At 37.2% G+C, this 12,425-nt stretch overlaps 1 protein-coding gene across 4 annotated transcripts; it reads right to left on the bottom strand.

The window, feature by feature from the left end:
- Positions 1-2,050: 2,050 nt before the first annotated feature.
- LOC113343702 lies at positions 2,051-7,077 on the bottom strand. 4 transcript variants are annotated; one of them, XM_026587833.1, is made up of 3 exons: positions 6,089-7,077; positions 5,886-5,985; positions 2,051-5,090 (listed from the first exon to the last, which is right to left on the bottom strand). In XM_026587833.1, the coding sequence occupies exon 3, from the start codon at positions 4,848-4,850 to the stop codon at positions 3,666-3,668; it is 1,185 nt and encodes a 394-aa protein (XP_026443618.1). In that variant the 5' UTR covers positions 4,851-5,090; positions 5,886-5,985; positions 6,089-7,077; the 3' UTR covers positions 2,051-3,665. The 4 variants fall into 4 exon arrangements, with proteins under 4 accessions (XP_026443618.1, XP_026443615.1, XP_026443616.1 ...); XM_026587830.1 differs by having other exon boundaries at positions 5,886-7,077; XM_026587831.1 differs by having other exon boundaries at positions 2,051-5,087; positions 5,886-7,077.
- Positions 7,078-12,425: the final 5,348 nt, after the last annotated feature.

Raw genomic sequence — 12,425 nt, 5'->3', positions numbered from 1 at the left:
CACACTTAAACATTACATTGTCCTCAATGTAATTGAGTCATCCAACATAGAAATTAAGATGGGAAATTCAAGCAAACAAATAAAAGATAGAGGAAAGAAAACAAATCTGATGGGTTGACTCCCATGAAGCAAAATCGTATGGGTTGACTCCCATAAAGCATAATCTTTGTATCCTTGCAAAGCATATATATAAAGTCTGAAAAGTTGGGGATCAATCCAACAAATCAGTTCAGCTGCGAATATGAACCTGCAAGCACTATAAACCTCCAAAAAGATGTGTAAATCCATTCTCAATAGAAAATAGTCCTTAGTTGAGGAAAGTAAATCACTCACATGGACAACCAACATAGAATACCTATTAGTTTCTATTCGAGAAGCACACTCTAAATCAAGTCCTAAATCAGCTGAAATACATTCGGTCGACACATTATCTTCACTAAAAATCAGAGGAGGTAATGAATTGACATTTTAAAAAGGCAAAGAATTATCAAACTAAATATGCATTTAGTGGTTCAAGTTTATCAAAATCAGTCACTCCTAAATCTGGTTCTAAGTCCTCGGAAACAATTTCCGTTATGGTTACCTTGATTAACCATTGGAGGGCACAATGCATTGACAATGTCAATAAGCATAGAATCATCAGAATCTGCAAAGTGGGATAAACAAACTGAGATTAGTTCAAAATCAGCAGTTAAAGTTACCTGACCAGTATCAATCGTCTCATGCACGGTATCAATAATAGGCAAGTCCTCTGGGTACTTAGATGCAAAGTAACCCAACAACACTTTAGAAGCACACAATTCTAACCCTAAATTAGGCAACTTTTGGAAGTCTAAGGGTTTAGAAACAACCTCTAAGTCGGGTGAATGATCTTGTGAGATACATTCATCCATGGAATTAGGAAAATCATCCACACAATCATCCACAGGGTCATTTATAAGTTCTGTCTGGAACAAAGAGTCAGTACAAAATTCATCATCATCAGCAAATAATCTTTGGCATTCAAGAACTCTCAATCTTTGTTCCAAACTAGGCGGTGTGTGTTTGTAATACTTCTCATATATTGTTAAAGGTGATTCTTCACTTACCATATGTGGAGAAAAAACTCCATACCGTAGCCTATGCATATATTCCCCAAGCGTCATATCAGAAGACGTTCCCTGAGAATGCGAACTTCTACGCTTATATTCCGCAAGTGTCATCTTAGATGACATCTCGTGCAAAGAATTCATCATCCTCCAAAAGGTACCTGAAATAAAATTCTAAACAGAAACCAAGTCAAATTGAACTAAAAATGAAATAAAAGACTATACAAAAATAAAAATAAAAATAAAAAAAATAAAAATAAAAACCTAACTATTTACAAAATCAAAAAGTACTAATTACAATATTCCACCGCCGCTCCCCGGCAGCGGCGCCAAAAATTGATAGGATCTGGAGATATCTATATGCGATAACCGCAATCGCACGGTGTCCACAATGTAGACAGAGGCAAGTACGGGTCGTTCCCACGAGGACCGGTGGAAATACTGTAACCAATATATCTAATAAAACTAACCAGAAATGATGTTTTTGGAATTTTTATAATTGAAAACGAAATAAGAAAACTAGGCTAATAAAATAAATTCAATGGAAAACTAGGTAACCAGGGTTTTAAGACATCCACCACTACTTCTATTCAATCACTGAAATGAAACATAATTATGAAAATATGTTTATCTTTCGTTCTATTGACATCACCTATTATAAGAATAGAGTCGCAAATGTCACTGGTATACCCTAAGCATAGCGCATCAAAAGAATAAATCCAAGCATGCACCATCAAGTTGCATCAGCGAGAAAAATATACGAAACTAAATATTAATTCACAAATATTATTTGACTATTCTAAGCATAACCCATCAAAGGATTTAACCCAAGTATGGACTGTCAAACAATGAAACCAAAAATATTTGTAAGACTACCAATTACGCACAAAGGTTTCTAGAACCGGCAATGCAACAACTCGTTTTTCAATCAATCAAATAAACAATATTCAAAGATTAATCAATTCAAATCATAATGGCCTATTACTTGATAATTCAATTTAATTAAAAGTAGTCTAGTACCCCAAAGTGGTTTCAATCATGAACCCTAGTTACATGAATCTAGCAAAACATGGCTTTCTCAAAAGCCATAAACATATGAAAGAAAATCACTAGCTAGTTGAAAACGAAAATGCAAACTCCAACCCAGTTCTTCTTCTCGACACTGTAGCAGCGCCTCCCTCTTCGTCTCCAAAACGGCCTCCGAAGTATATGTTCCAGCCGGCCTCCCCTTCTTTTGTAGTCTATGTTCGCTTTTATAGTGTTGCCAAGAGCCTTAAAATAAGACCTAGCAAATCCTTCCAAAGGCCCAGTCCAGTAGTCCGCAGCTTAAGAAAGTGTTCGACCAACCCTAATATCAGATTAACCACACCGAGCTCCTTCCCAGACTGATCACGGTAAAAACCAGTTTCATTTCCGACTCGTTGGGCATCAACTCCATTTCGATGGGAATGGTCCCGTACAAAACCAGCCAACAACCTTCTCTAGCCAGCTCCATCTCCTTCGAACAGATGCTGCCATCTTCCATTCATCACCAACTAGGCAGCTCACCCAATCATTACATACGGACAACAATCGTCATCTTCTCTCAACAGTACCTTCGGCTTCTTATTTTAGAAGCGTAGCTTGAGCTCCATTTGATGACCACAACTATCACCGCCAACGCCATTCGAAAGCCACCAGCCCCACTACCTCTTTGCTCCGACATAAAATTCAGCTGCGTCATTGCCACGAAGTATTTGAAGATAACCACCGCTGCCAATCTTTCCCGACCAGAATCACTTCAATCATTCAGCCAGCGAACCCCCACTCCATTGACAATGAGCTCCACCTCTACTGCCTGCAACAGACCGTTTCTGTTTGAGACCAACTCTCTTCGAGCACAAACACATCTTCTTCCTTGCTTTGCTGCTGCTATTAAACTCGTCACTGCCATCGTTTTGCTATGCAATTGAGATATTATAGACTGCAGTGACAACCAACACCAATCAGTTGCGAGACCGTTTCCAACTTCAGGCCATTACCCAGTCTCCACAATAAGCTGCTGCCGCTTGATTTTTCTCTAGTACTACTAATACACGCCATGGATGAATCTCTGAAGTTTCCATCTCGCAAAATGTAACAACAGATGCTTCAAACAGTCTCGAACTCCATCTGCTTTTTAAGAAATGAGAATCCCTTTTCAATCTGATAAAGAGAAGACTTACATGCTCTTTTACATACTGACAATACGTGGTGATAATGAAGCCACATCCACTTATTTCTTAAATCCTAATGGACTCAAGTACTTGGAAAACAAAGCAAAATTCTTTTGTTTCATGCCATGTTTCTCTGTACGTGAAATGGTAAGATAGCCAACATGAGTTATGGACTTGGCAGCCCACAAGTGCATAAGTTGTCTCATAGTGCCATGAGAGCACCAACTTTAGTTTCTTTGGTTGCAACTGCCATTTAGCTTTTTATTGAGCTGTTTATCTTTCGAAGCTATTTCCTTGTACTTTCTACAAAAGCACCAAAATAGTGTTATTAGCCAAAATATCGAGTCTTAGCTAATATAAATATGGGTATAAAATGTAGCATTTACGTGCTTATCATCTGTCCTTGCATAAAAGTTTGTAAAGTATCCTCAAGAGTCTTCTTATGAGGTGGCACATAAGGATTACTAGATGAAGACCCTTGAGGAACATTAACATCATTCATAGTAGGACCATTTCTCCAACTGAAATTAGGGTGATTTCGCCAATTAGGATTATATGTTTCTGAATAAGGTGAGCTAAAAGGTCTTTTGTATGTATTCATGGCATTTGCTTGGTCATGTAACACTTCTTGAAATGATGGGATTGTAGGACAATCCTTAGTGTAGTGTTCCAGACTTTCACAAATACCACAAGCATGTTCTACCGAGTCAGCTACCTTAACTACATTTGGTTTCTGAATAACATCAACTTTCCTATGCAAGCTAGCAATTTTAACATTCAAATCATCTTCCTCACTCAGCACATACATTCCAGGCCTAGAGTTAGCTAAGGGTTTGAACTTATTTCTATCTGATGTGCCTGAAGTATCCCAATTTCGGGCATTTTCAGCTAGCGAATCGAAATAACTCCAAGCATCATCAGGTGACTTATTCAAAAATTGCCCATTACACATCATTTCAACAAACTGACGCATACCAGAATTCAGACCCTCATAAAAGAAGTTAATAACTCTCCAAATTTCATAACCATGATGAGGGAAGCTAGAAAGTAAGTCTTCAAACCTCTCCCAACACTCGAAAAAAGACTCATGTTCATTTTGAGAAAAATTCATAATATTTTTGCGAAGAGTGATGGTTTTATGAATAGGAAAAAACTTTTTCAGAAACTCTCTAGTCATTTCATTCCATGTCCTAATGGTGTTTGGTCGCAAAAAATGCAGCCAAGTCTTAGCTTTCTCCTTTAGAGAAAATGGAAACAATTTCAGTTTTACAATATCTTGAGTCGCAACAACAAAAGGCATAGTAGTACAGGCCTCATCAAATTCTTTCAAGTGTATGTATGGACTCTCGGAGTCCAATCCATGAAACTTAGGCAGTGCTTGTATCTGCCCATACTTAATCGACACGTTGCCAGCATTAGCCGGAAGAACTATACAAGAAGGTGTAGAAGTCCTTTCCGGCTGCAAATAATCCCTAAGGGTTCTAGGTCCATCAACATTGGCCGCGACCTCAGCAGCTATTCTCTCAGCTTCAGCCTCAACCGCTAATCTCTCAGCTTCACCTGCCATTGGATGACTAGGGTGATTCACTAATACCCTATTAGCTAAACGGTGATAGTTACGCAGTCGATTAAAATGATCAAACCTAGAATATTGTATACACAAAAGAAACAAGAAACAAATACAATGTTACCCAAATGGCTGTGATTTCGGCAATATTTCAGCCTAATCACAACTGAAGCAACAACACTTGTTCCCTGCACCCGTAGTAGCTCCTAATGTCGCCAAGTCTTTAGAGCTATCTTTCTCCTTGTTAAGAAGCAACATAAATCAGCAAACTGTAAAACAAAACTAAAAATAGCGATGTATAACTTAATTCTAAGGAACACTAAACAATCCCGGGCCCGCGGCGCCAAAATTTGATCGCTCTTTTCAGAGTATCAAAGATAAAGAAGTGTAATATAGTCGTGTTCGAACCACAGAGATTTTTGGTGCTCAGAAGAATTGTTTAGCAAAGCAATAATATAATTTTGATTTGTAATTAAAAAAGCAGAGAACAATATTTGTAAAAGAACGGAATAAGTGATTGTTATATCTACCAAGACTTTGAGGTTCCACCTAATGCATTCAAGTATTACGGGATCAAATTATAACTCGAACAAAACTGAATAATGATTCGTTCTACCCGGAAGATATAGCAAATTGGGATTTTAAAGTAACAAAACAAATACCATATCATGACTGATTGATTATGTTTCTAAAATAAAGTTCAATTGAGAAATGTCACAGGGATTCCCTAGCATTCAATGTATCCAGAAACCACAATGAATCTAAGAAATTTGTAGACATCATCAACACAAAAATGCAATCAAACAAAGACCAAGAAATGGAATATAACATGAAATTCATTTATGATCACCGTAAAGAATACTAGAATCCATTAAGCTTCCCCTTTTGTCTTGGCAGAGAGGAGTTTAGCTTCTCATTGTTGTGTAGATAGCCATTAAAAGTATTCAATCAAAAACTCTAACACACAAGAGAACTAAAAAAAACTGAATTAAATAGAAAGCAAAAGAAAATTCAGATTGCAGTATTCAATCGTACCCTTTTGGTTGGTCCTTCTTCTCCATTTATACAACAACAACTTGACTTCTTCTCCGACTTCTATCTCAACGAGTTAGTCCTATCTTCATGCCAAAAAGACCTGAACCAACCCGTATTCATCTCTTCATTCAGTACATAGAAAATACTTGTAATCTCTTCCTCCAGTTTCTGCCTAAAGATAGCTGAAATCAGTTGTTGACTACCTGTATTCGACTCCTCTCTTGAGTAGGTGCCGCGGAGACTCCACACTGTACCAAACAAAATCCTAGTTGAAACCCGATCCAAGCACAGACCATGACTTCCAATCTCAGGCCACAAATCTGGTTGCAACCAGTTCACTCACTGAGCACAACAAATCAACATTTCATACCATACTAACGAACCCCAATTTCCATCTGTTGCTAAAAATCTGGAAAGATTAACATTTGAGACCTGTCACGGCAAACTACAACTGCAGTACTCTCTTCGTGTCTTAACAACCACCACCAGAAATCCTTGCTTTATCACTGCCACACTAAACCCCCAAATCTGTTGCTGTTAACAGTGGAAATTTCTCCAACAGTTCTTCTTCAATTGTATGGATCGAGCAATACTTCACACAGATGGATTAACACCGAAATTAGGTCAAAACCCATCTTCCATTCCCTGACACATACCCGATCCAGCTAAACAAAACCATTCTCAGTTTACATCAAGACCCCATCTAAATGCTTCTCTCATCAACTGAACTTGAGTCCCGATCCAACACCAAACTAAATCATCACCGGTTGCTATCTTCAATTTCACAACGATATTCATCTCACGCCTTCATCCCTGTTCTACACAAAATTCCCAAATCAAACCCATTTCAAGCCATAATAAGAACCTCACAAAATCCCATATGAAATGTAAACCAGCAGCAATACCAAACTGCCATTCAATACCACTCTATAAACTCTCCGTTCATGCCATGAAACGCTTCACTTATGCCCAATTCCATATCTCAATTACACTGAAACTGACACCAAACAAACCCCCAGAATCCGTCAATCGAACTCATGGAATAAACCCCCAGATTCAATCGATGTTGTTTGAAAAAAGAACGAAATGATTGGCTTGAATCTCGACCCCAAAACTCCACATATCCACTCTCGTTGAAACTGTAGGAATTCGAAATAATTAGCACCTGCATCTCCTGGCTCTTTCTCACTGAATCTCGATCTCTCGCCGTTGAAAATGGTTATAATAATAACACAAAAAGAATGTGGTGGAAGAGCTGCCATGTGGGTGTACAAGGCAGACCACCACAGGCCCGGCCTCTTTTGTTGCCTTGAGCTTTGTTGTCGCAAACGCCATTCATCTCATCGTTTACCCATTTATTTTTCGGGTGAACGGGTTTCATTTATAATTCCTGTAAATGGCTTAAAACAACATTATTAGCCAAATATCGAGACCTACCCAGTATAAAGTATAAAAATGTCGCACTTACGTGCTTATCAATGCATAACCTGTAAGCGGAATACTGGACATTGGTTTAAATGTCTAATAAACCACATATTGCAGGAATAGTGCTTGCCAAATAGCTAATTGTTAGTTATATGATGTGGACAGAGACGTCCATCATTCACATTTCTTACATATTTAAAATCTACATTGGTACACATTCCTTTAAAGACTGTTAATTTGACATGATTATTTGACTAGTTAAGTAGTTAACAGATAACCCCACTGCTATATGTGACAAGAAACTCGTCCCTTATCGAATAATTCTTAAACTTAAATTAAAGGATGAGATTGATATACCACGTGAACATTCGCTAGATAATGTGCACAAAATCAGATTCGATATCGTGCACAATCTTTAGGAATGACTCTTTTCTTTTTGCTCCCGAAGATACCATAACATATCTATGTACCTTCACAAAAATCTGATAACAATCCTCTAATAATATTCACCGTTTTAAATCACCGGCCTAAACATTCACCTACCTCGATTATAATTTGTGTGTAATCACATTAAGGATGAATACTTTAATCAATACGAGGAATATAAGTTGCAATTACTATTAAAAAGATAATGAGTCAAAAATGAGTAAATTTTTATCGTGTTATATCCTAATAACAAAATGAGCCTTGGTGTTGTAACAAGGTAAAAAACTGATTCTGCTGAAAATGGTAAATTGGGTGTGCCGTCGAGAAACGAATTTAAACCCTAAACAAATGTACTGCACGGGAGTACTTTATATTCGAGAGATCAATCTGTATAATTCTGGCCTAAACCAAGAAATGGTCGTTCCAGTCTTGCTTCAGTCACAAAATGAAGGGAAGGGTTGATCTTAGGGAGGGAAGCAAAGAAGGTGTTGAGATCAGAATGATGAACTATGAAAGTGTGGTTGTTTTATGACTTGTATCAGAATGTAGAACCCGCTTGCAGAATGTAAGCTGTAAGTTCTTGGTGTTTTCTGGATGCTTGTGTTAATGAACTGTTGTTTGTTGAAATAAATTGAAAATCTATTTATATATACAAGTCATGGTTGAACAATCTGATCTCGTAGGAAGTGGAGATAGTTGAATGGTGGAGAAGTAGGGATCGTGTAAAAATGGTGAGAACCATGTCCTTGTCATGAAGAGAGGACTGGTTGGTTTTACACCCACTACTCCTTACTGTCCTCAACTGCCCCCTTTCCTGACACTTTTTCATAATGGGCGTGTTGCACGCCGCACGCTGTAAACCCCAGACCAATACCCAAGCTAACATTGATTGCAAACCCTGATTTGAAAACTATATAAGGGAGAACTCTAGCAACCGGGAAACCTAATCCCCACACCTTACGTGTGATACTAGTTCCATAGCTAGAGTCGATTCTCCTTTAACCTTTGGTTTCTTCTTCTAAAACCAGGTCAACGACTTAAAGACTTCATTGGGATTGTGAAGCCAGACCGATACTACTTTTCTTGTAGTTGTGTGATCTGATCTTGATGTTTCTATCGTACGAGTACAATTGAAATAATTGGCTTGAGATTTTATATCTCCTATAGTCAAGATAGAAAAGTAATCACAAACACTTCTTCTCATCGTTTGTGATTCCACAATATCTTTTTTCGCTGTGTCGATTAAGATTATTGTGAGGTGATCAATAATACTAGGCTGTTCTTCGGGAATATAAGACCGGTTTATTGATTGGTTCTTGTTCACCTTGATTTATCAAAAGACGGAAGAAAACTCGTAGGTATATTCGTGGGAGACAGATTTATCTATTACCGTAGACTTTTCTATGTGATACATATTTGTTTATTAAAGTCTTCGACTTTGGGTCGTAGCAACTCTTAGTTGTGGGTGAGATCATCTAAGAAAATCAAGTACGTAGCATCCTGCTGGGATAAGAGGCGTAGGAGCATAACTGTACCTTGGATCAGTGTGACATTGATTGGGGTTCAACTACAGTCCAGACCGAAGTTAATTTGGAGTAGGATAGTGTCTGTAGCGGATTAATACAGTGTGTGTTCAATCTGGACTAGGTCCCGGGGTTTTTCTGCATTTGCGGTTTCCTCGTTAACAAAACTTTGGTGTCTGTGTTATTTCTTTTCCGCATTATATTTTGTTATATAATTGAAATATCACAGGTTGTGCGTTGTTCTACCAATTAGAATATCCGACCTTTTGGTTGTTCATTTAAATTGATTGACACTTGGATATTGGTCTTTGGTACCATCCAAGTTATCTCTATTTGATAAAGACTCACAGATTTCTATTTGCTTGAGTAAAGATCAAATTGAGAGATTGAGATATAAACTCTTTGATATACTTTTATCTAGATTGAGTCTGAATGTCTAGTTGATTCTCTTGAAAGTATATTGGAGTTTGTCCATACAGATTGCTAATCGAATTGTTGGGTGTGGTTGTTGTACCCCCGCTTTTTCAATTGGTATCAGAGCAGGCAAACACGTTCAAGACCTTACAAGTCTGTGTTTGTAGCGATCTGACTCTATGGACAGTAGTGCTATCTCAATAAATGCACCACCAGATCCAGGGATTTCAGAATTCTCTTCCATGACTGATTCAATAAAATCTGTAGAAGAAATTCTATCTAAACCTCCACCAGGTTTAAAATCCCTTGAAGTGTTTTCAGGGCTTGAAAGGAAGCCTGAGAGCTTATCTCTTGATGTTGATTTATTCCTCCAGAAAGAGCAAGAATCTCTTGACAGGCTAAATCAAGTTATGATGAATAATATTCATGTTGAGGTTGATATTGATTTACTAATCAGTGAGAGCAATGCTCCTCCTCTGCGTAATCCAATTAGTTGTGATAAACTAAACGAATTATAAGAGGAGTTTAAATCTCAGTTATCTGAGTGTATCACCTCAAAGCATGAATTGATTCGTTGCTCAATTCCTGATATTTTCTATCAAGATAGTAGTATTGTCTTCTTTTATGAAGAATCTAGGACGTCTCTTTTTATCAAAAGAGTTTCCCTTCGCAGTACTAAAAACTATCTGCAGAAACTGTTTTTTATAAGTTGGAAAACAAGAAATCAGAAACACAAATCTTTTTGGGTTCTCTTGAAGTTCTTTGATAGACTTATAAAAACAGTTCCTTGGGTGTCTCTCAACACTACAAGATTTAAGAGTTGTTGGAAAGAAACTCTTTCTTGGTGCCATGGTGAGCAAGACATTGTTCACCTCAACACAACTTGTTTGTGTTGAAAGTGCATCCTCACCAATAAATGCCCTGTTATGTATACGGTGAGGGAAGCACAACAACTGGGGCGCACAGATTATATTCGGTAAGGCTGTAGAATTCAATTGGACTTTTCTAAAAAGGTATGTCTATAAACTTGAGCAAGTTTTATGTTTTATTACTTGTTTGAGTACTTATAATGATCCATGTACCTTGCTTATCGTTCATTTCTACCTACCTTGACATGTGTTTAAGGTTCTTAAATGTTTAGGTTTGAAAACATTAGTTCGGGATGTTTGGACTTCATGGTACACATACCAAGTATGCATAACATCATTTAAAACCAAATACAGGGGTTTAAGTTCGCAAACCCCGTCTGCATACTGCTCCAGGATACGAAAATTCGTTTGCAAACCCGTATGCATACTTGACGTCGATATTCGGTAAACTTGTTTTGGCCGTAACTTCTTCGTCCGAACTCGGATTGACCTCATTATTTTTGCACTCTCTTCCTCTTTGAATTCTCTTCAAAATGGAGATGAGAAATCTTGAATTTTGATGAGTTAAGATTGGTATGTGTCCTATCTCTTATTTTTGAGTATTTTGCTCCGTTTCGTTGCACTTGTTCCACTTCTCTTGAATTTGGGCACTTGGATTCTTGGAGTACTACTCTTCTAAGATAATTTGTAGCTTTTACAAGAATGTTGTTGGTGAATCACAAAGAAGAAAGTTCAAGAATGGAAAGTAGTACGCAGTGCTATGGAATTCTTGAATGTTCACAGTCATCCTTTGTGAACTATGGTGCATAGTCGTTATTGACTTTGTATGTTCTTCTTTGATTAAGAAAATATTTTTATACGCCTTTGGTAGCTATTATTGGTGTAAATCCATGCGAAAAAGATTGATTCTACCCTATAAGGACAAATCATCTTGTATGTACATTACGAGTTTGTCTTGTTACCTAGGAAACTTCTTATGAGAATTTATTCTTATTTTTGAGAAGGATTACTAGAGTTTGGAATAGCCATTATTGAGATTACACATTGCTATGTCCAACGGTTTCATCTTCATGTTTTTAGATTTATTGGTTTAAATTCTAAATTTGTTTGGAAGATGATTTTTGCATTATTAATCTTTATAGTTTATATATTGCAATATTGTTATGGGATTTGTGTGTTTACGTACGTTAACTTGACCGTCCCATATCTTGTCAAAAGTAAAGTGTTTCGTATGTCGATATGCATGTATTGATAAAAGAATGAATGAACTTTTGACAAATACAAAAGTTAAGCCTATATTGTCAATTATTGATGGAAGATAGGTTAAAATATTTTGTTTGCAAGGATTATGTCTATTGTATGTCATTGTGCAAATAGTGATGGAAAATAGAATGAATTCTTGTGTATTCCGCAGTAATTGATCTTCCTTGATCCATATTTTATGTATTACCATGAGGCTCCGTAAAGTGTCTTATGTTGAGCATTAAACAATCAAGTTGATTATTTTTGATTAGCTATGTTGTTGTTCCGTAAGGTACTTTATGTCGAGCATTTTCAACTAAGTTAATCATCTTGTTTGGTTATTTAGTTGTTGCTTCGTAAGTTCTATTATGTTGAGCATGACCAGTTAAATTGATTACTTTTGTGATTAATTTGGTTGTGTATTTCAATTAGATTAATTATGGGTTCTCTTGTGATTAATTGGTAGGCTTTGAAAGGGGACAGAAAATAAGAGCAAGAGGAAGCCTACATGTTATAACCGCAAGTGCACGGTGTCGGTTGTAGCTTGTGCAAATACGGGTCGAATCCACAGGGACTAGGGTGTGTAAGTTGAAGTTTCCTAAACTAGTTAATCTAAATGCAATGAGTGACAATGACACAAT

Source organism: Papaver somniferum, unplaced genomic scaffold, assembly GCF_003573695.1.
Source record: "Papaver somniferum cultivar HN1 unplaced genomic scaffold, ASM357369v1 unplaced-scaffold_65, whole genome shotgun sequence".
Taxonomy (NCBI): Eukaryota; Viridiplantae; Streptophyta; class Magnoliopsida; order Ranunculales; family Papaveraceae; genus Papaver; species Papaver somniferum.
This window is presented reverse-complemented; position numbering and strand designations above follow the sequence as displayed.